At 39.1% G+C, this 26,237-nt stretch overlaps 1 protein-coding gene across 1 annotated transcript; it reads right to left on the bottom strand.

Moving 5' to 3' along the window:
• Positions 1-1,353: 1,353 nt before the first annotated feature.
• On the bottom strand, positions 1,354-26,237 carry CFAP418 (cilia and flagella associated protein 418). Its single transcript, XM_043483585.1, has 6 exons — positions 26,017-26,237; positions 19,305-19,392; positions 17,039-17,103; positions 16,455-16,520; positions 8,657-8,752; positions 1,354-3,149 (listed from the first exon to the last, which is right to left on the bottom strand). Exons 1-6 carry the CDS (start codon positions 26,169-26,171, stop codon positions 2,996-2,998), a joined length of 624 nt encoding a protein of 207 aa, XP_043339520.1. The 5' UTR covers positions 26,172-26,237; the 3' UTR covers positions 1,354-2,995.

The following is a 26,237-nucleotide window of genomic DNA, read 5'->3' as shown; positions in this document are numbered from 1 at the left end:
GATAGAGAAGGCTTCTGATATAGACATCAGAAGGGGGCAGAAAGAGTGCCCCCCTGCTAGTCTTTAGCTGGAGACAGCTTCTAGCAGTCTGCTAATTAGAGAAAGGAAATGTCTCAAAACTCAGAGACTGGTACCAGGCCCCTCACCCACAACATGCATTTTGAGATAACACTGGCACAAGGTGAGTTGTCCTGGGCAGATAAATGATTGACATGAATCTTGAAGAAAGGCAGGTTTTCAAGCAAATATAGTCTCATTAACATTGCTAAAGAGAACATTTGAATGAGTAAAACATACTGGTTTGTCAAGTCTTGAGTCTTAGGTGGAAATAAACAGTTCAAATAAACAGTTCAAATAAAGTAACTACCTGGCTTGATAAAAAATAGACATTTGCTGGCACTTTCCTGGTGGTCGAGTGGTCAAGAATCCATGCAATGCAGGAGACTCAGGCTTGATCCCTGATCCAGAAACTAAGAGCCGCCATGTTGCCAAGCAACAAAGCCCGTGCACCACAAGGACCGAGCCAGCACCAGGGCTCTACAACTAGGTAAACAAATGGGTTTGTTACACACTGTGTTTCAATAAAACTTTATTAAAAAAAATAAGATACTTGAAGGTAGTAGAAAATTATTATAAATATTGAAAACAAATGGGCAAAACATCTTGAAAGTTTTATAGACTTTGCATTTAAAAATTATAATTGATTACAAGCTACACTCTTCTACACTGACAGTAAAATAGCTGTGTTTGGGCTAATAAGTTACAACTGGTACTAGTCTACTCATTTGTATATAAATACATACTTTCTACATTTTAGATTAAAAATTATACAATATTAAAAAGCTTATAAAGTAAATTGCCAACAAAAATATGAACTCATTTACACATTTCTGACATTGGGGAATTAATTATTATAACTATTATGTTACGGACTGCTAAACATGGGCAATATATCTAAGTTACAGAATAGTTATAATGAAATTATAAAAGCAAAAAATTCTAACCCATAATTTAGTAAATCTGCTCATTTAAATTAAAAAAAAAAAATCACCATTATGACTAAATGTGCCAAATTCCATGAAGTCCTGAATGTGTGGATCTTGCTGCTCTGCTATTTTTTTTAAATAGGCTATTCAACCCAGATCCTCCTATGTTTCTGATAAAATTTTAGCGGATAAAAAACTTTTATTGAAAGAGAAGATCTGTAAGCATGTTAGGGGAAGCACACTGATTGAAACTGCCCACCCTGGCCAGGCACCATAGTAACCATTTGCATGAGTTGTTTTATGACAGGAGATCCTGGTAAGGAATACGGAACTAATAGGCCACCACCAGCCGGAAGAGTTCGGGAAAGGTCGAGAGGAGACACTGCCTGTCCGTCCACTTCCCAGAATCTCTCTCGCTAGCATCCATCTTGGCTGAGTGATGCGTGCGCTACCAGGAAAGACTCTGAATTAGAATGATTGGCCAAAGACCACCGGAAACTAATCCTATCATCATAAAACCCAAGAATGCGAGCCACGCGGCAGAGCAGTTCTCCTGGGTTCCCTTACCTACTGCTCTCCACCCGGGTGCCCTTTCCAATAAAATCTCTTGCTTTGTCAGCACATGTGTCTCCTCGGACAATTCATTTCCGAGTGTTAGACAAGAGCCCAGTTTCAGGCCCTGGAAGGGGGCCCCCTTCCTGCAACAAGCATATCCTCAATATAAAAATGTGAGCGTTTGCCAGTGAGATGTATCCTATTAGAATACTAGGCTTACTAGAGCAAGTTATACACATCTGCAGAAGTGTCACGGTTAGGAGGACTGCAATGACCAGATCTTTCTTTGCCCGAGTAAAATGGCTGGAACAGATTCAGTATAAGACTAAACAGATCGTAACTATGTTCGGTTACTCCCTTTAAGCAAGCCTTGTGTCACATATCTGAACTGCATAACAGACACATGCGGTGAAGAGCATCTGGCAAACTGGACTCTCTTGATGAGGCTGGGAGGTGGTGATTTTGAGGTAACTGCTTTTCCAAATGTGCTGCTTTGTAGGGCTCCTCAAGTCTTAGTCATATTATGAAGCCCAACAGGTTACCTGCTGGTTCAGCTATGCTTTATTTCTGTTTTCATGTAGTTATCTAATAAACAGCCTGTCAACCTGATCCTACCAGAAAAATCAACAGGCTGCCTGAGAAAATACCTTACTTGCTGTTCTCTTTACTTAATGGAGTTTTAGAGCATTAAAGGCAAGAAGGTACTCTGAAAATCCAGCAATGATCTGTATCAGGATTTTTCCTTGTAGTATTAGGTGCATCAAAAAAATCTTTTTTATATAGAAATGAATATTTGCTAAAATACAAAACTAGATACCTTTTGATATCTAAATGAACAAAAGGAGGAGAAATAAGTTAAAACCGGTAATATATACTGATTATTGCGCATAGAATTGCTTTGAATTTGTGAAGTAAGATCAGATACAGGCAGTGTTTTTACCTACAATTCACCCATACACTTCAAAAACCCTTTAACCGGTCACTGACCATATGGATTCTGACGGGTCTAAATTATGATCTTTGCTAACAACAGATCTGACCAGAGCAGGTGATGTGTACGCCCTCAGTGACCCCTCAGGGCCAGCTTTATCCTCTTTAACTGCTATAATGAGGAATACTCATGCTAAGTGTATTAGCAGTCAGGAGTACGGCAATTACTAGTGAATGGCTATATATCTGTATGAAACTCCAGGAGACAGTCTAGCAAAGAAGTATTTGGATAACCTGTTACCTTACTAAGTGAAATGCTCATATATCAAAAAGGAATAATTCCAATATGTTAAAGCACATTATCTTCCCAAGTCCATTTAGTCCTTGAAAATTTGTACAGCCATTAAAAGAAATTTTGTCTTTTCCAAACAGCATGATGCTATGCACCTTTACCTAAGCACTGTGGTGATTAATAGAGACTGCTCTCATGGATGCATCTGTCTGAATGTGGAAAGTCTGGATCCTTAGTGTTTACCACAAACCCAGCGAAGCTGACGATCGGTCTGAAGGTCAGTCAGTTCTTCAACAGTTCGCCAGCTGCACTGGCAGGCATATGCTCGTGTTCCTTTCTTCTTTACCAGCTTTGTTTTTAATTTGTGGAATTCTGGCATATTGTTCCTGTTGGTAAAACAAGAAGGTTTTAGTATAATAGCTTTGTTCAGTGCTTAATGACTTAAAAAAAGAAATTCTCATTGCTTTATTTTCCAATCTTTACAACATCCAAACACTAAACTACTCGGTGTTTTCACATGCAAAACAGAAGATACACTTTGGTGTTCTCTTTCTGAGGCTTTCAATATTTTAAAATGGTAATCCTCTAGGTCTGTTTATTAGGGCTGCTGTAGAACACAGTGACGTAAAGAGCTGAAGAATCACTGATTTGTCCTATCAGAGACAACATAATGTAAGAACAGAGTGGAAAAGATGGTGGTTCATCTCCAACCTCAAACACTCATCCGTGCCATATTTTAAAAGCTTGCACATGGAGGGCATGTAAGAGGCATACAGGTAACAGGCTTCTGGATATGTTAACTATGAAAAATTTTCATTAATAGAGAAAAAGTGCTTGTTATTTCTATGTGTTGAATTCATATTGTATCTCATTTGTTTCAATTTGTTCTTATTCACTTATAGTATCAGAAAAAAAAAAAGCCTATGCTGAAGTAAATGTCAGTAATTTTAACATAATTGAGTCAATGGGCAGAACTCATGAAAAACGATAACCATCTGACTTGGTGCTGTGATAAAAAAGACTACAGAAGTTAAATTTAATTCATGGAAATTAACAGAAAATCAACTATGATTTTCATAGTTCATGTACTGAATTTATGTAACTATTTCATGGCAAAAGAAGATGAAAAAATTCAAAGTGGAATGATGAAAAAATACATAGTAAAAATGATGAAACACACAGTACAAGTATTAAAAAAAAAAAAGACAGTGCTGTTATTTGATGTTACTGCAACGGAAAGCAGGATACAAAGTGCCCTCTGGTGGCCAATGGGCACCACAGTCAGTACTGCACAAAATTCAGGCACAATTTTGACACTAACAAAAACCTGAGAGATTTTTCAAGGCCAAGGGTCTGACTTCAGGAAACGGAGACTTTGACCAGCTGAACGACTCAGCTAAGGTTACAGTGAGATAAGGGAAGAAATGAATAAGTTTTATGGAAAAGAGAATAGATGAACAAAATTAAATATGTTTAATTAAAACTAAATGGCTAAGTGAAGAAGTGTCCTTTATTCAATCTGTAATATATTTTGACAGACTTAACATCTGACACTTGATTGGATTGAATCCTTACAGATTTCAAGGACAGGAATCACAAAAGCCAAGGAACTAATTAATACATTTCAAGTAGTGCATTATTTTTAAAAGCTTAGAAAGAAAATATCATTATTTTCCATAAAGGAAATATGATTTAATAGAAAAATAAGAGCATTTTACTTAGCTATTATGGCAGGATGGTCAAGTATAGCTTACACTTCTTTTTAGAAAGTTCTAAAACTTGTCAAAGCTAGGCTACACTTACTGCCCTCACTTGTAAGATAAGGACAATGAAACAACTAAATGGGTTTTTACTGTATAACCAACATGCAGACTGGTACCACTAACAACAAACGGCTCCCAACGTCCTCTCGGCATTCGGGGACACTCCCAGAACTTTTACCTCGCCTTCGGTCATCACCTACTTCTGGTTTCTCCAGTGATCACGTCCTGCCCTCCTCAAGTGTTTCATCTCCCCTCTACTTCTCTACTTTCAAGCAGATCACATCTTCATTCACAAAATCAGGCAATGAGATGTGCAAAGGCTTCCGTTTCCTAGCTTCCCCCCCGAAACACATCAGCATATGACCACCTTCTACCCAGGCACAGAGGAGGCCTCTTCCTACTCACGGCTCACTTTCCATCAGCACTCTGCACCCCAAAGCCTCCAAGACCTTGCTACTCACATAACCTCCCCTTCCAATGTCTTCCCTCCTCTCCACAATATAAACATCAAAGCATCTCCTATCTTAACTAAAGGAGCCTTTAACTCTGCATTGGAAGCATTTAACAGGTTTCCAAGTCACCTTTCTGGGTAACATCTTCCAGTCTCATGGTTTGACTACCACTGTACAGAGACATTTCCTATCTGAGCTTCAGAGTCACAGGTTCATCAGCTCCCATAACGAACGTATAGACTCCTCCTTCAAAACTGTTCTTAAATTCTATCAATGGACTGTACCATGGCCCATGTTAGTAAACCAAGACAGAAATTCAGGACCCATCCTGGGTAACGTTTGTCTCTCATCTTCCACAGTCAGGATTACTAAATATATACTTCGTAAATATATTACTAAGTCTAAAATAGCTGTTGAATCCATCTCTAGTCTACCCTCCCCATTGTCATAACTCAGATCATCTCCTTCTCATTGGATTACCACAATATATGTCACTAATTCCTGTGATTCTAAAAACTGGTCTGGTTCCCATAAATAGTGAGCAATCTTTTATAAATTCAAATATTCAGATCTCTCCATTGATTAAAAACCTTCAGTGGTTATCCACTGCCTAAAAAATGAAGTCCAAATTCCTCAGCACTACTTCTGTGCCTCTGCTCTTTTTGATCTCTCGCTCCTACTTCACCTCTTGCCAAGTTCTGCTCTTATAGCCAAAACTCCACACAGTCCAAACTGCTTGGAAGTCGCCAAACACGCCATGCGGCTTCACCCGTGTCTTTAAAAATATCTCTTAAAAGAACACCAGTGTCCATCTGGCTTGCCAGGCAAACTCCTGGTTATCCTTCAAGGCTCTGAGGCTTTTTCTGACACCACAGGGTGGAACGCATCCACCATGCCATGTGAAATTCCTCTTTTACATTCATCATGTGATGTAACAGTGTCTCTCCTTCTCAAAACTGAGTGTAGCTTGAGAGCAGACACTGTGTCCTATTCATCTTGTGAGCCTGGTATTTAACAATGCTACAGACTAGGTCGTAAAGCAAGCCTGATAAAAAGAAATGCTCTACAAAATGTCATATCGATGATCTATATCCTGATGGGGATTCATAGCCTCTCCTTTATTTGTTCCATTCTCTTACCTCCCAAACATATTCCCAAGCATCCCGAGGTCTGAGACGGTATTTTCTACTGATTTCAGTAACTACTCATTATTCTTAAACACTGTATTTAGTATGCTGTGTAAAAATAAATCACAATAAACATCATCTATTTTTTTTTATTAGTTGCTAATTAGAGGCTAATTACTTCACAACATTGCAGTGGGTTTTGTCATACATTGACATGAATCAGCCATGGAGTTACATGTATTCCCCGTCCCGATCCCCCCTCCCACCTCCCTCTCCACCCGATCCCTCTGGGTCTTCCCAGTGCACCAGGCCCGAGCACTTGTCTCATGCATCCCACCTGGGCTGGTGATCTGTTTCACTATAGATAATATACATGCTGTTCTCTCGAAATATCCCACCCTCGCCTTCTCCCACAGAGTCCAAAAGTCTGTTCTGTACTTCTGTGTCTCTTTTTCTGTTTTGCATATAGGGTTATCATTACCATCTTTCTAAATTCCATATATATGTGTTAGTATGCTGTAATGTTCTTTATCTTTCTGGCTTACTTCACTCTGTATAATGGGCTCCAGTTTCATCCATCTCATTAGAACTGATTCAAATGAATTCTTTTTAATGGCTGAGTAATATTCCATGGTGTATATGTACCTCATGGAAGCAACCTAGTTGCCCATCAGCAAACATCATCTATTTTTAATAGTGTAATGAATCTTCTAGCTCTCACTATCTAGAAGACTGTAGTTTTTAAAAACCAGGCTGCTCATAGCTATGGGCTTCCTAGGTGGCGCTCGTGGAAAAGAACCTGCCTGTCGACACAGGAGATACAAGAAATGTGGGTCCGATCCCTGGCTTGGGACGATCTCCTGGAGTAAGAAATGGCCAATGTGCTGCAGCATTCTTGCCTGGAAAATTCTGTGGACAGAGGAGCCTGGCGGGCTACAGTCTAGGGGGTCGCAAAGAGTAGGACATGACTGAGTGAGTAAGCACAACAACAAACAGACCTGCAGTGAGCCAGCTGCGACTGCTCTTGAAAACTCGGAGACACTAAGCTCCTCAAGTACAGCTAAATCACCAGTAAGCTTCCTTTATGCCTGTGCTCACTGAGGTTTTGATGGTATACGCATTCTATTATACTAGTTTTACAAAAATTGATGGTTCATCTTAGTGAAATATGTGGACTATTACCCAGGTATTGCATCAACTAGAAGAAAGTATATAGCAGAGGGCTTAGATAAGTCAGAAAAGATGACATGAATATGAAATTAAAAGCTAACTTTTCCAAAAATGGGATTAAAAAGTGGACTAACACAAACCCAGGTCAGGAGTAAGGGCTCCTGACCTGGATTTGGGGATTGCACTAGGCTTTTTTGGGGTTGGGGACCATGAAATCTTTCAAATTATAATTTTTCTAAGTATTTACATATCTGAGTTTTTCTTTGCGTATATGGAGAGGATTCAAAGTTTTCACAAGATTTCCAGAACACTTCTTGATGTGAAAAGTTTAAAAACTCTTATATTAACACTAGAGGAGACTCCTATAGATTTATATGAGAACAGCTACCAGAAAGGTGTGAAGAAAGCCTTTCACCCGTTTCCTATGCTACAGAAGAGTGCTGCAATAATTCTGATTACTTGTATCTGAGAATGTAGTCTTCGTTTAGCAGGTTTGGCACCCAAACCCAAACATTTTAGGCACCCAAAATGCATGATATATGTACTTTACTATTTTTTAACCCTTAATTTTTATTTGAAAATGTGAAGGTATAGCTCAAATATATTTTTATAACTTAAAAACATTAGGCATTCAGTAAGTATTACAAAAACATGAGTTAGATATTATTTCAACCACAAGGAGGGAGGCAGACATATACCAACCAAGAGTTTTTCAACCTTTTATTATAGTTAAGAACTGTAACAGGTACAAAGTGCTGTGGACACATGAAAAAGGATGGGTTTAATTCCAAGTTGAGAGAGTGGTAAGGGAACCATGGAAAATGAGCAATGAATTGTACCGAGGGACACGCAGGGTTTAGGTAGATAAAATGGTGGGAAGGTACCCCAAGAGGCGGAGAGTTTACACAGAGTCACAGGGGACGGGGGCACTGAGTACTCTGACGTACCTATAACCTAGCAAAGGTGAAAACTGTACGGTGGAAGGACGAACAAAGCTGGGTGACAGGCAGATGGGGACTGAACTGTGGAGGGTCTCAGGGCATGCTAAAGAATTTGGACATTATTCTGTAAGCAGAGGGGTTTGGGGCAAGAGAATGGCATACTCAGAGTTATGCTTTAATTCTCAGCAAGTGAAGGGTGGTCTGGAAGAAGAGATTATACTCAGGAAAAATAGTGAGGAGGCTACTTCTGAACTCTTGTCCAGAAGTAACATGTCCTTAATTAGGCTGATAGCATAGATGGAAAGGAGATGATACGAGAAATATCAAAGAGTGCAGGTCACACAATCTGGCCAAGGCCACCAAGAGGCATCATAGCACAATAAGAAATATAAAGTTGCATTAAGTACATTTTTCACAGGGTGAAGTTTTTAGAAACATACCTGAAGAACAGGTAATCACACGATTTGTCCCACCTACAGTCATCGTAGCTTTCTACCAAGAAATCACAGGCTGTACAACGCAGATGGTCACATGCTCTGTTCAGAGAAAAATAACTGTACATTAGAAATGATTGGTAAGTTTAAACTTGACAATTGGGACCTCCCTGGTGGTCCAGTGGCTAAGACTCCATGCTCCCAATACAGGGGGCCCAGGTTCAATCTCTGGTCAGGGAACTAGAGCCCACGTGCTGCAGCTAAGACCTGGTGCAGCCAAATAAATAAACAAAATATTTTTAAAATGTGAAAATCTGCTGATTTATTCATAGACTATACCACACATTACAGATTACTGAGTAAACAACAGAAACATAAAGATGAATCTGATTATAAATTTTTATACTAATGGGCTGATTACCTATTTGAATTTTTAGGTTAAATTTCTGCATAAACCTACCTATTTTACTAAGATCTTACATACTGATATATACACATATATATTCATAAAGAAAAAAACTGATTTATAGGTCTTTTAGTTTTTAAATTGCATCTGAGGGAGATCTTCACTTAAGCTAACTTTTTAAGTGTTTCCCTTCCTAATGAAAATTTCAGGATACCTCTATCACAGAATGGCCACAATGTATTGAAATGAACCTGTTTTTCCTGTAAGTGCTGGGACAATATCTTATTTGCTTCTGTTTCCCCACTACTTTGCATTATTCATTCATTCACTTAAAAAATATTTACTGAAAGCCTACTATGTGCTGGTGAGATTCTGTCCTCATATAGCTTAGATTCTAATTCGAGAATAAACAATACTTATAATAACTAAATTATATACTATGTTAGATGATAAAAATGCTTTAAATAAAATAAAAAGTAAGAGTCGAGTCAATAAAACTGGAAGCACTGGGAGGAACTGTACTGCAGTTTTAAATACAGTGGTCTGCATAGGCTTCACTGGGAAGGTAAATCTACTATATAAGCAGTTTCTTTAGATGAGGTGGTGGTTGTAAAGGAAGTGGGATTAAGAGAAGGTTATATTGAAGAAAAAAGGGAAAAGAGCAGGCTTGTATGTTGATGGCAGAGATGCAGTAAAGGGCCAAATGCTGCTGATGAAAGAGGACAGAACTGCTAAAACGATACTTAGCACATAACAGATAGTCAGTGACAACCCGAGGAACTGAAATGCCAAGCAAATCTCAAAATTCATGTACTATACAGTGACTTCAGGAGTAAAATGATAACATACAATAAGAATTATGAATTGCTGCTGCAAACAATTTGACTTGTATAGTAATTGTGATTTACTTAAGAAATCTCCACTGTTTGAAGTATTTTAAAACTAGAATTAAAAAAAAAAAACAAAAAAAAAACCTAGAATCAATATAGATACATTTGATCATCTAAAAATTACAAGGAAATAAGGGTTTTCTAAGATACCAAAAACAAAGTGAAAAGACCAGTAATAGAGTGAAAGAAAACATCTTCAACACATTATCAAATACTTATACTGACAGAGACTGCTTAAAGATGACAACAATGAAAAAAAATCTAAAATATACTTTCACTAATACAGGTAGCATAGATGAGTGGTTAAGAGTGTAGACAGGATTGCCTAGGTTCACATGCTGATTCCCCAGCTGTGTAATTATAGTCAAGTAACTTAACTTCTCTGTGACTCAGTTTCCCTATCTGTTAAATGGTGATAGTAATAATTACACCCTCACAATTAGGAGGAGCTAACTAAGCTAATATTGATTCAGTGCTTATAACAGTGCTTGACACATAGCATTTGTTAAAAAGTTAAAATACTACATAAAGAATTAAAATTTAAAGCAACTATGGAATATATATTTAAACCAATTATGTTAGCAAAAATTAGCACTCTCAGACATTTCTGGTGGGTGTGTAAACTTATAACCTTTTGGGAAAAATCTTAGTATAATTTTAAAGTTAAAATTATACCTAGCTGTTGTGCCAGCAATCCCATTTTAGGGAATCTACAAATAAAAGTACCAGAATATAGGCATATATCTCAAGAATTTCTACGCAGTATTGTTGAAATGGCAGAAAAACAGGGTATCATCTGGATAGCTACCCAGGAGGGAAAAGATTGAATAACATTTATACCATGGAATGTCAGGCAGTTGATAGAGATAATTACATTTACTTATTGACCTAAAGGTGTACAAAACTAGGTGCAGAACAACATATACAGCATGATCCTGTTTTTGTAAAAACCACTGCCCAGATTTCCCTGTACAGGTGTTTAAAAGTTTATAAAAACATTTTGTTGTTGTTCAGTCACTCCGTCCTGTCTGACTCTTTGTGACCCCATGGATTGCAGTGAGCCAAGTCCCCCTGTCCTTTACCATCTCTCAGAATTTGCTCAAACTCATGTCCCTTGAGTCAGTGATGCCATCTAACCATCTCATCCTGTCATCCTCTTCTCCTCCTGCCCTCAATCTTTCCCAGCATCAGGGTCTTTTCTAATGAGTTGGCTCAGGTGGCCAAGGTATTAAAGCTTCAGTTTCAGAATCAGTCCTTCCAATGAATAGTTAGGGTTGATTTCCTTTAGGATTGACTGGTTTGATCTCCTTGCTGTCCAAAGGACTCTCAAGAGTCTTCTCCAGCATCACAGTTGGAAAGCATCAATTTTTCAGCACTCAGCCTTCTTTATGGTCCAATTTTCACATCTGTATGTGACTACTGGAAAAACCACAGCTTTGATTATACGGACTTCTGTTGGCAAAGGGATTTCTCTGATTTTTAACATGCTGTCTAGGTTTGGAAGGAGATTGTTATCTTTCTCCTTATACACTTTGACTTTTGTTTTTTTTTTTTTCCAATAAACATATAATACTTCTACATTTAAAAAATAAAATCCATCATTATATTTTTTTCACTTATTTCCCTCTAAAATCAGATATGTCAACTTCAAAATTGCAAATATATTTTGGCCTGAAAGTTTGACAATGCTTTACATTTCTAAAAATATTAGTTACAACAATAACTACACATTTAAAATCTATACAAGCTTGAAAAACAATTCCATATTTTCTTTTGAACTGTTAGAAATCTATGAAGTTAAATCTGTACATATGGAAATTCAACACACTTACATTTGTACACATCTGAACTTGGATTTTGAATGTACAGGTCAGGAAAATGCAAAATGATGGTTCCCAAAGCTGCTATAACTGGCTTTCTTATGCATATGTAGTTTATTACATGACTGCACAGAGTGTTAACTTTAATGCCTTAATACATATGCGCAATTTGCCTGAATTACTGCTGTTGTGGGAACTATAATTTAGAATTTCCTGACATTTTGTATGTGTAAAATTTCAACCATAATGTTAAATACAGCTTTTTAATTTAAAATTTAGTAGTTTATTCAAATCTATTCACACTACCACATTTTCCTACAAACACTGTCCTCTGAGAAACATAAAACTAACTTGCAGCTAAGAAATCATTCTGCTGCTACGATTCACTCTATTAGATCATAATTAGTACCAGTCTATGGAATACTCCAGTCTTGCAAGTAGTTTAAAAAATGAGCAGAGTAAAATTCAGTTTGGCTTGAAGATGACGCTTTGGTTTTATCTATACCTTATCAATGCCACTATGCTTTGCTTTCCACCACTCTTCCTCCTTTCCACCAGCTGGGTAAATGACTCAAATCTTTACACTCTAAAATCATTCAGGATTACTTTCAAATCTGAGCTTTATTTAAAATCAAACAGATACAACACATGAAAAATAGGTAGAGCAGACCTTCGTTTATACTCTCAGTATGTAAATCTGTGCTTATTTTCAGAGCTTAAATATATTTTTCTTTCCTAACTATATATAAAAGAATATCTAACATAAAGTCATGGTTCCAATTAAAGATAACTGTCAGGTCTTTCCTCTAAAATGTGAGAAAATACAAACAAGAAGGTGTCACCAATGGCTTTGTCCTTTTATCTGGCTAGTAAGTAAAATCTGTACTATTATAAAGATGATAGCGGTGGGAATGTCCACAACACAGCCCAATATAGTCTTCTGCACAGACTCTGTGGTCCTCAGTCAGATCTACACAGTGCACTGGGGAGTCTTGCCGTTTGGGCAGTTGGAAAATAACAACAGTTACAGTAGCAGAAGCGCTTCCTTCTTGCATACATTATATAATCAACTGGTATGCTAGAAAGCATAATGGACTAGGAATCAAGTTACACAGCTGAGTCCTTGCCTTGGGCAAGGAACAGCACTTGGGAGTCATTTTTGACAACTTTCTCTCTGACCTCCATTGCCATTTAATCACTGAATCCTGTCATTTCTATATTCTAAGTACCTCAAGTGAGACCCCTTTTTGCTACCGCCACTGCCAGCACTTAGGTCACTGTGGCCATCATTGTCTCCTTCCTGGACCACTGCTAACTACAGTTTGTTGACTGGTCTTCCAGTGTTCCCTCCTGTCTTATCCTTCCAAGTTCCAATCCATATTCTATTCTAGAACCAAAATTTCTTTAGAAACACAAATATGATTATGTCACCTCTATTTGCTTAAAAAAACATAAACAAAAACAACAAAACTAACAACCCAATGGCTTCCACTGCTCTAGGACTTACGTTTCTAAAATCCTCCTCAGGGCCCCAAACCAAACATCCCTTGACTACCTCTCCATCTCCTTCCAGAGCCACTCTTTCCCCCACTCACCACACTCCAGCTCACCTGGCTGCTTCCTTCCTCCAAAACCTCTGGCTTCTCAAGATCAGGGATCACCTAACATGGTGTGTCCTCATTTAACATGGTGATGCCAATGGTCCCCTCTTTGCTTATATCCTACTTATCATACCATAGTCTGATTAAATATTATTTGCTTAGGAAAGCATTCCCTAACCTTTCATATTAGTTAGAATGCCAATTATCTATGTGTATAGTATCCTTATCCGTTACATTACATATTATGTAGAAATCACAGTTATTTATAGAATTATTATTATTATTATTTGTAGAATTAAAGTCTCTTTCCTTATCTAGACTGAAAGCTCATTGAGGGGAGGGAAGTGTTCATTTATTTGTTTGCCACAAGGTGTTCACTTAAAATCTAGGACTTAGCAAGCACTTAATGAATTAGTACATGTTTAATGAAAATAACACCAGTGTCTCAATTTCCTCATTTATCAAGTAGGGTTAAAAATTCTTGCTCTATCTGCATCTTGGTTTTTTCCTGTGAAGCAGATGAACCAATACACGTATACAAAAAAAGTGCTCTGGACAGTATAAAGTACTTCACACATATAAGGTTTTATATGCACATGAATATGTATGTGATTATCTTTCTGTGTGTGCTGATCTGTGTCATGAAGAGGGTGGTCAATGATTAATATATTTGTGATGGGTGAGGAAGATCTGCAAATATAAACATTTACCTGTGCATATAAATGCAAATTGTATGTGTTTTCCATTCTAGACAGGGAATAAATGTAAAAATACTCAGAGGCAGAAAAGTGTTAAGTGGAAAGTATTAACAGAAGCATAACAAGTGTTCTACTGGAATTAAAGTATCTGACCTAGGCTTCAACTGGAGGTAAAAGAACTGAAAAAAGAAGAGGAAGAACAAGGACAATTTAGTAAAGCAAACAATGAGTTTAGAGTTAACATGAGACAGATGTCAGATCTCATTTTCCTTCTCAACAGGGGAGAGGTGCTCAAGACAGTATGGGAGGGATCTTTTCTGTAATGCTCTATGTGGGTGAGACTACAGGAGACAGAAGTGGATAGTAACTAGGAGACCTTCGCTGTAGAGTTCACAGGTGACTTGAGAGAAGCCTGGATCCAAGGCAGAGTGGTCTGGCAATGGCTGAGACAAGTCCACCCGGGCTGACACAGGTAAGTCGGGATTGATAGCAACCAGATGGAATTCTTCTCTAAGTGCAGTTTGTGTCTCTAATTCTTTGTATAGACAGTCTTCAACGCAGGATGAGTCAGGTGCTATCCGCGCTTATGTACCAGCCCTCACAGCAAGCATCATTCCCGTGGGCTGCTGCAGCCTGTCCACGGCCTGGTCTTCCTGGTCTAGGCTGCCCCAGATCCTCAGTTTCCCTCTGGTCCCACAGCCCTTTTTTCTGGGCCTCCAAGGTCTAGGCCAGCTGCACCCTCCAACAATGTCTTTTTGGATCCCACTTTTATTATTCAATACAATGATTATCTCTCCTGAAGTGTGATTGTGTAGTCATATAGTGTAGTCTTTCATTTCTTAAAAAATTACCAGAAAATGAAAAAGTGTTTTAGAAATAATTAGACAAAACATAATAATTTAGTTAAGTAGGCTTCTGTAAAAGTAGAACCAAATTAACCAGGACAGCAAAATGAGTTGCTGAACTACTTAATGACAAACAACACAAGGAGACAACCTAGATGTCTACTGACAGATGAATGGATAAAGACGCGGTGCACACACACAATGGGCTTCCCTGTGGCTCAGACGGTAACGCGTCTGCCTGCAGTGCGGGAGCCCCGGGTTTGATCCCTGGGTCAGGAAGATCCCCTGGCAAAGGAAATGGCAACCCGTTCCAGTACTCTTGCCTGTAAAATAACATGGACGGAGAAGCCTGGTAGGCTACAGTCCACAGGGTCGCAAAGAGTCAGACATGACTGAGCGACTTCACTTCACTTCATATATACACAATGGAATACTACTCGGCCATAACAAAAAACGAAATAATGCCATTTGCAGTCACATGGATGGGCCCAGAGATTATCATACTAAATGAAATAAGTTAGAAAGAGAAAAACAAATACCGTATGATATCACTTATATGTGGAATCTAAAATATGACACAAATGAACTTATCTACATAACAGAAATAGACTCATAGACAAGAGAACAGACTTATGGATGTCAAGGAGAGGGGGTACGGGGGAGATGGCTTGGGAATCTGGGACTAGCAGACACAAACTATTATATATAAAACGGATAAACAACAACAAGGTACTCCTATTGTATAGCATAGGGAACTATATTCAGTATTCTGTGATAAACCATAATAGAAAAGAATATGAAAAAGAATGTATATATATGTATAATTGAATCACTTTGCTAGACGGGAGAAATTAACATTGTAAACAACTATACTTCAATAAAAAAAAAGATTCACCAAACACCAGTCTGTTTCCCCACTTTACGACAACTGACAGTGGTGTAGGCCGGGAGTCTGAGGCTGCGGGGGCTTGGGACAGGCGGCACCGTGATTGTAAGACCGCCCTGAAAGAGGTCTTGAGTGAACTACTGGGTAGGAGGTGGGCTGGGAAAGAGATGACAAAAGGAGGGTTTCTGCTTCTGAAATATGTAAAACCAAGAGACTATGCTTAAGAGCTCTTTGGGTACTCCAGACCTGCAGCTTCTCATGCTGCTTGGCCAAGGCAGGGTGCATAACACATCACATAGTACACGGCTGCACTGTCCACCTGTCTGCTTACTGGCTTCCGTGCCTGGAGGGGACCAGGCAAAGCAGAAGCTCAGCTCCTGGCGTCCTGCGGAAACCAAGCTGGGATGGAAGTGACGCAGGCACTTCAAGTGATCTTAGAGGAGGTGTCAACACAATGAACCATACATACCCAACATCACAGCTTTTACAGGTATCACCTATGAATAATATACATTTTGGTAACGTGTTCTCAGACTGGCTAACAAAATATACCTCTTATGATGAAACAGGCTCAAGCCAAGATGATAAGAACTATGTTTTAACAGGATATCGATTTGGAAAAACCTAATTAATGTATAATGTATTTCTGACATCTCACCTCCGTGAAGTATTTGTCCCAATCCCACATGGAACAGTGCTTCCGCCAATGTACACTGGGCTGCAGCTAGACATGTTCAACAGAGGGGAGAAAAATAAAACCAAAACATAAAAGAAGCATGAGAAGTTAATTTAGCCTCACTGACTCTATATTCTTGAAATCAAACTGTATATTTTCCAGAGCAAGTCAACTATTACAAGCAAGAGGTATTTGTTCCAGGGTCAGTGCTTTATTGGATAAAACCTGTACATTCAGGACCACTCAAAGAGTTAAAATGAGTCAGAGAAAAATGTGTTTGCCAAATAATGTAAGGGACAAAGTAAATACTGAAGAGTATAACAGCACATTAATTCTGAGAAACTGTTCACACGTTTTTTTACACAGCAGAAAATTATTTACAACAGCAATAACCTCCCATTCAAGTTCCTTTGCGCTAAGGAGTCACAGATCATAAGAGCACCAAAAATGCTGCTATTTGGTCTTTTTCCTGAAAACTAACCAGTGCTTTGTTGCTCAGTGTTGTTAAATGGTAACAAAATCTACCAGACCATGCTTAGCAGTTTGCTGAGGCAATCCCGACTTACCTTTTACCAAGGCCTTGAATGGAAGCTCTGACAGATGTGTTACCTGAAGATTTAGATTTTAATTTCTGTTAAGAAAAACCAAAATAATAAAAGACCAGAGGTAACTTATAGAATTGTAACATGAAAACTAATATTTGTTATTTTATAATAAGAGTATTTTAAAATGGCTTAAATAAAAATTTCCTTTGATTTTAAAGTTTCAGAAATAAAAACAATGATCAAAACCTTGTAAAAGCAAAGGGGAAGTAGACCTCTCTGAGGAATTTACAAATTACTATGCTAGTTTAGTCTAGAAAATTGACATACTGCCATTATTAGCATGCTAAGATTTAGAGTCACTTTATAACTCTTCAGTTAATACTAGAGTTCAATGATTTAATATGAAGGATATGCTATTTAAAACTTCATCATGGAAAAATGCAATTGAGGAAGAAAATCTCAGGCTCATTTTAAAGGCTGTGAATGGTACTCACCTGAACTAAAAATAAATTGACCAAACTCCTGGGTAACTTCAGGAATATTAGTTTTGATCAAACAGAATGGTATCAACCGTTAGACATTCAATGAAAATGTAGAGCTACCTAGTCACAACCATACAGTAGTTCTTATATGGTTACACAACATCATCATTAGCAAGCATTTATTAAGTGTTAACTGGTATAAGGTACCAAACAACATAAGCCAACCACATACCAGGACCACCACCAAGGAAAGGAAATGAGAAGGAGAAAAGGCAATTTAAACTATGCAGAGACATTCCATCATTTTACCTAGTAGGTGAGGAAATTTAATGGAGGCAAAATACTTTGTTTTACTATTTTCTCTTAACTCTTTTATTTGTTAAATAAAACTGATGTTAAACAGAACTGGAAACATTTTTAGTGCATATATGAAAAATACTATTGTGCCCAAGCCTCTGTTTGTCTTTGGAAGCATTCTCCATGTGCCATCCTGGCTCGTGTTTATGACTCAAAAGCTGGCACACTGGGACATCTGCAGCTGTTTCTGGGCTTTCTTGGGTGAGTCTGAAAATGGTTAATGAACAAAATGACTGGCAAATAACATAATACTGTAAGTCAACTATACTTTAACTGAAAAAAAAAAAAGAAAGAAAAACACAACACAATGGGTGAGCAATGGGGGAGGGAGTCTTGTTCTCAGGAGCATGATCTGGCCTCTTAGGACAAGCTGGGCACGGACTGGCAATTCACACACTTCTTTTCTCATCCAATCAATGTTTGACATCAATCTGCTTTTCTCCAGAAGTTTAACTTGGGTTGCTTTCTCTCCTGCAGGTTGGAAAACTGAATATAATAACTCACTTCAAAAAGGGAGCATACAAGGACTTCCCTGGTGGTCCAGTGGTTAAGACTCCAAGCTCCGAATGCAAGGGGCATGGGGTCAACCCCTCGTTGGGGAACTAAGATTCTGCATACTGAAACGTGCAGCCAAATAAATAAATAAATAAAATCTGTTTCCTCACCCTCAAAAAAAAAAGGGAGCATACAGAAGAAATGTATAAAAGTGTATTTCTTCATGATTATAAAAGCCACTTTTGTTTCAAATTATATTCTCTAATATTTCTTTAGAAAAGTATTTCTTTCTCTTTCTGAAATGCCTTGATCTGAAGATATATATAGCTCCTGGCAGTTCAGTGGCACTTTCACTACTTTGGCCTGGGTTCAACTTCCAGTGGGGGAACTAAAATCCCGCAAGCCACGCAGTATGGCCAAAAAAAAAAAAATACAGAGGAGTAAATCTGGCAAAATGTTAGGGTATGTTCAGTATGAGTAGTAAATATACAGGTGGCTGTTACATTATTTTACAAGCTTTTATAAAGTTGTCATAGATACACAAGTATTTAAAAAATTAAATTACCAACTAACTCATTAGTTCAGGGATGACAGCAACGGCAAAGTATCTGAGATGCTAAGCACATTCCTATAATGAAAGCTGATTTTGATCTTTTAGAAAAGTGCTCTTAGAGTCTACAAATAAATACAACTAATAAACTTCATCTGCAAGTTGCGTTTTGTTCAATGGCTTTCCTAATTTATCATTCTTGATGAGAAATAAACAGCAAAACACACACAGTTTCTAATACTTTTTTCTTGTATAAATCTAAGTGGAATAATTTCTTTAAACAATTTTACTTCTCATAATTCAGGACTATAGATACTTGTAAATTCTATAAGCTTTCAGATTATTTTAAACATGTCTTGAGATAGTGAAAGAATTGCTGTTACCTTTATAACACTTTACTTACAAAGCATTTTTTGTTCAAGTGGGGCTCTTCAAATATTTCACTAATAAGACTGTCAAGATCATCTTCTTCTTCAAATGTTTCTGCTGATCTGAAAAAAACAAACAACAACAAAAAAACCAAAAAAACATTTGAAGCTTAAGTGCAGATAAAGTCAGCCAAGTATCTGGAGAATTTTGTTTCAATAAAGTCCATTGTTAGAGTTGATACCAAAAGGACAAATGTGATGTTATTATTTTTGTACTATGGGCATAGCCCAAGTTTCTTGAGAAAAAGATGTAGTTTGTTGGGTACAAATTCACATGTGTACTTTTACATACTTAAAATATAACATTTAAAGCCATATGATATATATATAAGAGAAAGGTAGGTATCTACTTTTCCAAATTAAATTAACCACTTATTAAAGAATAAAAAATATGTATAAGTAGAACCTGAGAATTATAAACAAAGATAATTTTCATATGTCTAATTTTCCCCTAAGGGTTGCGCTGTAAGTCAAATAACAGTCTCTTTAGTACAGGAGCCAAAGGTTATATAACCAAATGATCAATTATAAACCCACACAGAACAGTTTTAGTTGCTTGACAGAGTACCTCAACGACCTCTTTATCTTCTACAGGTAAAGCCATCACAGGATTACTGACAATCTGTTACTGCATGGGACTGCTATTTAACAGCTAACATTTACTCAGTTCAGTTCAGTTCATTTGCTCAGTCGTGTCCGACTCTTTGCGACCCCATGAATTGCAGCACGCCAGGCCTCCCTGTCCATCACCAACTCTCGGAGCCCACCCAAACCCATGTCCATTGAGTCGGTGATGCCATCCAACCATCTTATCCTCTATTGTCCCCTTCTCCTCCTGCCCTCAATCTTTCCAGGCATCAGGGTCTTTTCCAATGAGTCAACTCTTCGCATCAGGTGGCCAAAGTATTGGGAGTTTCAGCTTCAACATCAGTCCTTCCAAGGAACACCCAGGACTGATCTCCTTTAGGATGGACTGGTTGGATCTCCTTGCTATCAAAGGGACTCTCAAGAGTCTTCTCCAACACCACAGTTCAAAAACATCAATTCTTCGGCACTCAGCTTTCTTTACACTCCAACTCTCACATCCATACATGACTACTGGAAAAACCATAGCCTTGACTAGACAGACCTTTGTTGGCAAAGTAATGTCTCTGCTTTTTAATATGCTGTCTAGTTTGGTCATAACTTTTCTTCCAAGGAGTAAGCATCTTTTAATTTCATGGCTGCAATCACCATCAGCAGTGATTTTGGAGCCCAGAAAAATAAAGTCAGCCACCGTTTCCACTGTTTCCTCATCTATTTGCCATGAAGTGACGGGACTAGATGCCATGATCTTAGTTTTCTGAATGTTGAGCTTTTTTGTTCTACTCTTTCACTTTCATCAAGAGGCTCTTTAGTTCTTCACTTTCTGCCATAAGGGTGGTGTGATCTGCATATCTGAGGTTATTAATATATCTCCCGGCAATCTTGATTCCAGCTTGTGCTTCATCCAGCCCAGAGTTTCTCATGATGTACTCTGTATAGAAGTTATGAACATTACTTAATGTTACTGAATACACAGATGAAGAGATTAAAAAACTTGCACAAGGTCATATAAATAGTGTGAGGAGAGGCTTGGAATTTAATTTAGGGCAGTTCAAGATACCTAGTCAAGGCTATGGTTTTTCCAGTGGTCATGTACGGACGTGAGAGTTGCACTATAAAGAAAGCTGAGTGCCAAAGAATTGATACTTTTGAACTGTGGTGTTGGAGAAGACTCTTGAGAGTCCCTCGGACTGCAAGGAGATCCAACCAGTCCATCCTAAAGGAGATCAGTCTTGGGTGTTCATTGGAAGGACTGATGTTGAAGCTGAAACTCCAATACTTTGGCCACCTGATGTGAAGAGCTGACTCATTGGAAAAGACCCTGATGCTGGGAAAGATTGAGGGCAGGAGGAGAAGGGGACGACAGAGGACGAGATGGTTGGATGGCATCACTGACTCAATGGACATAGGTTTGGGTGGACTCCGGGAGCTGGTGATGGACAGGGAGGCCTGGTGTTCTGTGGTTCATGGGGATGCAAAGAGTCAGACACGCCTGAGCGACTGAACTGAACAGTAAAGGAGATTAACTCTCTTCAGAGTTGCTATTGTACAGAGGGTATACATCATTATTACTTTATAACTTCACTGGATCATGAAACTATTTTAAAAGACAGGCTTTTCAGTCTAACTCTATTTGTAGAAACGTATTTTCTCTGAAATTCTTAACATCAGGACTATAGTCCTTCTCTGATACTATTCGTGCTGTGCTGTGCTTAGTCACTCAGTAGTGATCCCACAAAGAGTCTGACTCTTTGTGACCCCATGGATTGTAGCCTGTCAGGTTCCTCTGTCCATGGGGATTCTCCAGGCAAGAATATAGGAGTGGGTTGCCATGCCCTCCTCCAGGAGAATATTCCCAACCCAGGGAGTGAACCCAGGTCTCCCAAACTGCAGGCGGATTCTCTTACCAGCTGAGCTACCAGGGAAGCTCCTGATGCTGCTTAGAGTGCGATACTTAACCTGACGTAAGAGAATGCAGAGGCTGCTGTCTAATACTGCATGACTGACTCCGTCTCTGTTCACTCTTTTTCAGTTTTTCCCTTTCTAACTTTTACCTTTATCATCTTCCACTCTACACTTCCTTCATAGCTCAGTTGGTAAAGAATCTGCCTGCAATGCAGGAGACCTGGGTTTGATTCCTGGGTTGGGAGGATCCCCTGGAGAAGGCAATGACAACCCACTCCAGTACTCTTGCCTGGAGAATCCCATGGATAGAGGAGCCTGGTGGGCTACAGTCCACAGGGTTGCAAAGAGTCAGACACGACTCAGTGACTAAACCACCACCATACTGGTTTCTTGCCAAGGATGCTTTGCTCTTCAGAGAAGCACTCCAAAAACGCTCTTGAAGCTGCCACCCTCTCTGATCACTCCTGAAGAGTAGCTTTCATCCATTATTCTACCTCCCTGCAAGCATTAATATACTGGGTTTAGCATCAGCTGGTGGCCTGGCTGAGGGCTTCTCCACCTTAGAAATGCTGACGTTTGGGCCGGATCACCCTCTGATGTGTGTCATGGGGTGGGGGGGCAGGCTGTTGCAGGCTGTAGGGTGTTTTACAGTGTCCCTGACTTCTACCCATTAGATGCCAGCAGCACGCCCTTCCCCAGCTGTGACAATCAAAGATGCCAAGACGACGTCAAACGCCCCGCGAGTGGGAAAGGCACCAATAGTCGAGAACTATCCACCTAGTTTAAATGAAGCTTATGGAATTTAAGCTTAAATTAAACTTCCATAAGCTGCTGTGGAAAAACCCAAAAGAACTTTTTGGTCAACCCAATATTTAATCTCTCTGAATCTCCTGCAATGCAGGAGACCACAGTTCAATTTCTGGGTTGGGAATTTCCCCTGGAGAAGGGATAGCCTATCCACGCCACTATTGTTGCGCTCCCCTGGTGGCTCAGACGGGAAAGAATCTGCCTGCAATGTGGGAGACCTGGGTTCCATCCTTGGGTTGGGAAGATGCCCTGGAGGAGGGCATGGCAACCTACTCCAGTATTCTTGCCTGGAGAATCTTCGAGGAGAGGAGCCTGGTGGGCTACAGCCCACGGGGTCTCAAACAGTCAGACACGACTCAGTGACTAAGCACACAGAACTTCAGACATTTTGTATGTAACAAGCAGATCTAGACAACTATTTAAAACTTCTTGCAGGTGTAATCTTCTGTCTCTGGCCTCTATATCCCTCAACTACAACGAAACTCCTTTTTTGCCGCCAAAGTCTCTACTGCCCAAATCATTACATTCAATGGCCTTTCTCAATAACAATCCTTTTTAATCTTTCAGAAGCACCTGATACTTGGGTACCAATTCCTTCCATTTTTATTATGACAGCAGGTTGCTAAAATGTCCCTGAGAAATTCTCTACTTTGGTTTTCAGGATGTTCTCTCTGGATTCCCCTCTCCTGCAGTTTCACAATTTCAAGAATCAGATGCATCCAAATGTTACCAGTCTACTACTCTGTTAGGGGTTCAAACTACCAGCTTACATTAAGATTCTGGTCTGTTATTAAGTCACACAATTTTATGATGTCTATGCTTGCCTATGTTTTCCTATAGAAGTGGGAAAAAAAAAGCCACCATTTCAGTGAGAAAGCATATAAATTTTAAAGGATGGTATAATATTGTTTGGTTTTTTGATGCTACAATACAATAATCTTTATCAAACGTTAATAAATAGCTATTGGTTCTCTGATTTTGCTTCTTATATTGAATTTTGATTTAAAACATAGTTTCTGTCAAAAATAAAATACATATTCTACATAATATAGACTATTGGAGTTTAACACTTGAACCACAATTAAATGTGAAAGGTATACAAAAAAGCTTATATCTAGGTATACAATGTCCTGGTAGACTTGGAAATATGAACTTGGGCAAGTAACTATTTTTCTAAATGTAAAATGAGTGTAATAATAGCATTCACTTCATAGGGATTTGGAAATTAACTGAAACAACACACATAAGGCTCTTAGTATATAGAAAGGATTCAATAAATGCTGGTTATTATTATAGCTATTATCTAGGAGGTTATGATATTATCTGTAAATATTCCCCATATGTATCATCCTGAACCACATTATTCTTATTGCAGTTCAACTCACATCAGTCTTTTTTTTTTTAAACTAATAATATATTTCTCTTTATCATTTTGAAGTCTTCATCAAATTGCTATGTTCTGTTTATATTAGTAGCTGTCCCTGATATCCAGATGTGGCATAGTCATGTATTAGTTGCAGAGTTATCATTTTAAAGACACAGTTTCAGTATTTTAGCTCTTTAATGAAAAAGAGATACAGGCTAAATCACTATACAATTGGCAGGTAGTCTCCTATTAATAAATTCATATTATAAGTAGGTTCATAACTTTCTTGTATCAATTTTGGCTCAGGATAAAATTTTAATGCTTGACATTATATACTGCATTTATATTTAAGTTTAGCATCTTTTTTGGCGCTTTCTGTGCAATTTACCTTTATAACTATACTGCCAAATGAAAAGTTTTAACATGTGAATAACAGTAGTACTGGCTTGCTACAGCTTTTGTAAATGTATTATTGAAGAATTTGATTTAGTATGGTGGGATGGGGTGCTAGGATTACAGATGGATTTTACAGAGAGGCATAAAAGGACCTGTGCTTGGAGAGGATCTGTCCACCTTACTAATCCTTACCATTTTCAGCAGCCAGTTCCAAGTCATCCTATTCCTCTGTGCTAGTTCTCCTAAGGTGAATAGGCTCTGGAAGGCTCTTTGATAAATTCTCTCCACCCTCAAAGGAGTGAATAAAAAGAACAAAGAAACTGCAAGGTAACACTGTTGTAGGACAGGAATGGTAGATCTGCTGGAAATGAGTACAGAAGGATGTCCAGCCTTCAAGATAACAATATACAAATTAATGAGAGTGATACTTGCACATACAGTCAAGTGAGCATTAGCCCATTCAAAGCAGTCACTTTAGTTGGCTCAACGTTTATTTCTTAGAATGCTGCCCAGCACTCAACTAATGTTTAGAACTTCCGTTTCTGAACTTTAGACTCTTTCCAATGTTTTTATTGTGCGGGTGAGTTTTTAAACAAACATATGTCATTAGAGGTAAATCTAGTAAATTGGGTAGCAATGGTGCTGGGTTCTGGGAAATCACACAGAGGCACACAAGAACAAAACAAAACCCACAGATGCAACCATAAATGAACAAGACTGATTCTCTTGGTTTGTTCCAAAGCTGCCTCAGTGTAATTCCACAAGAGTTTCCAAGAGATTCAAACAAGAGTTATTGCAGAGCCTCCCAATCACTTTGAAGGCCTATACTCACTCTGGCAAAAATGGAATTGAGGGGAAGTGGATATAAGAAGAAAGTCATTGCTATTTAATAATTACACAGGAAAAAAAAAAAAAAAAGACTGACAAATATGAAAGATACTTTTTTGGATCAAAAACCAAGACTTTAAGAAATTCTTCCAAATTTCAATTTGAATACCTGAGATCCTCTGGGACCCTTAGTTGGGGCCCTGGGTAGAAGGACGGTGGTGGGATTAATAGAGTGTGACCAATAACTATACCTTTTATCCTAAATCCAACCTGATTTAATTTTGAGCTTCAAAGGGAAAAACAACAACAACAACTAATGATGGACTAGAAAACAAACGTTTTCTCCAGCAACTGGCCCAAGGATTGTTCTGCCTGGAGAATGGGGTCCCCGCATCTGAAAAGGGGACGAGAATCACTCACGCAGACGGAGGCCCGGGTCACCGTGACCCCCTCGGGGTTCGAAAGCAGGGGCCTAAGCTGCACCCTCTCTGCCCCACTGGCAGCCCCGGGGATGTGTCTGGGTGGAACAGACCTGGGGAAGCCGCGGGCTCTCGGAGGCGGGGCCGGCTCGGGGGCGGAGTCGGGCCTCGGGGAGAGATGCTAGGGTCCTCGAGGACGAGGCGCAGGAGTACGTGCAGCCCCGAGGAGTAAGGAACTGAGGGTCTGGGCCCGAACAAGGAGAGGAGCTGGAGGTCGCGGGTGGGGGTGGGGGTATGTTTCTTTCGGTCTGACGGCGGAGGGGTGGCCTTAGGGCCTGGAGCAGGCTTCACCACAACAACCCACCCCTCCCGCCTGTTAACCTGAGATTCTTTTTCGCCTCGGCTCGGTTCTGGTCGTTGCCGAAGAAGCCGCCGCCGCCGCCTCTGGGCAGCTCGACCGTACCCAGTCTCAGTGGGTCTGGTCGGCAAAACTTGGACTCCACCTCATCCAAGAGCTCGTCTAGGTCTTCCGCCATCTTGTATTCTCACGTCTTGCTCCCGGGTCGCTCTGGCACCGGGTGGTTTCCAGGGGCAACGCGGGG

This window comes from Cervus canadensis, chromosome 12 (genome assembly GCF_019320065.1).
Source record: "Cervus canadensis isolate Bull #8, Minnesota chromosome 12, ASM1932006v1, whole genome shotgun sequence".
In the NCBI taxonomy this organism is placed as follows: domain Eukaryota; kingdom Metazoa; phylum Chordata; class Mammalia; order Artiodactyla; family Cervidae; genus Cervus; species Cervus canadensis.
The sequence above is the reverse complement of the archived record's forward strand: the minus strand, read 5'-3'. Positions and strand labels throughout refer to the sequence as shown.

What these genes read in the sequence shown, in the direction of transcription:
- CFAP418 (XM_043483585.1), bottom strand. Translation starts at nt 26,171, where the DNA reads ATGGCGGAAGACCTAGACGAGCTCTTGGATGAGGTGGAGTCCAAGTTT. An exon ending in ATTCAAGGCCTTGGTAAAAG is followed by an intron (nt 16,521 to 17,038) that starts GTAAGTCGGGAT and finishes GAACATGTCTAG; the next exon opens with CTGCAGCCCAGTGTACATTG. An exon ending in TGTGATTACCTGTTCTTCAG is followed by an intron (nt 3,150 to 8,656) that starts GTATGTTTCTAA and finishes TTTTACCAACAG; the next exon opens with GAACAATATGCCAGAATTCC.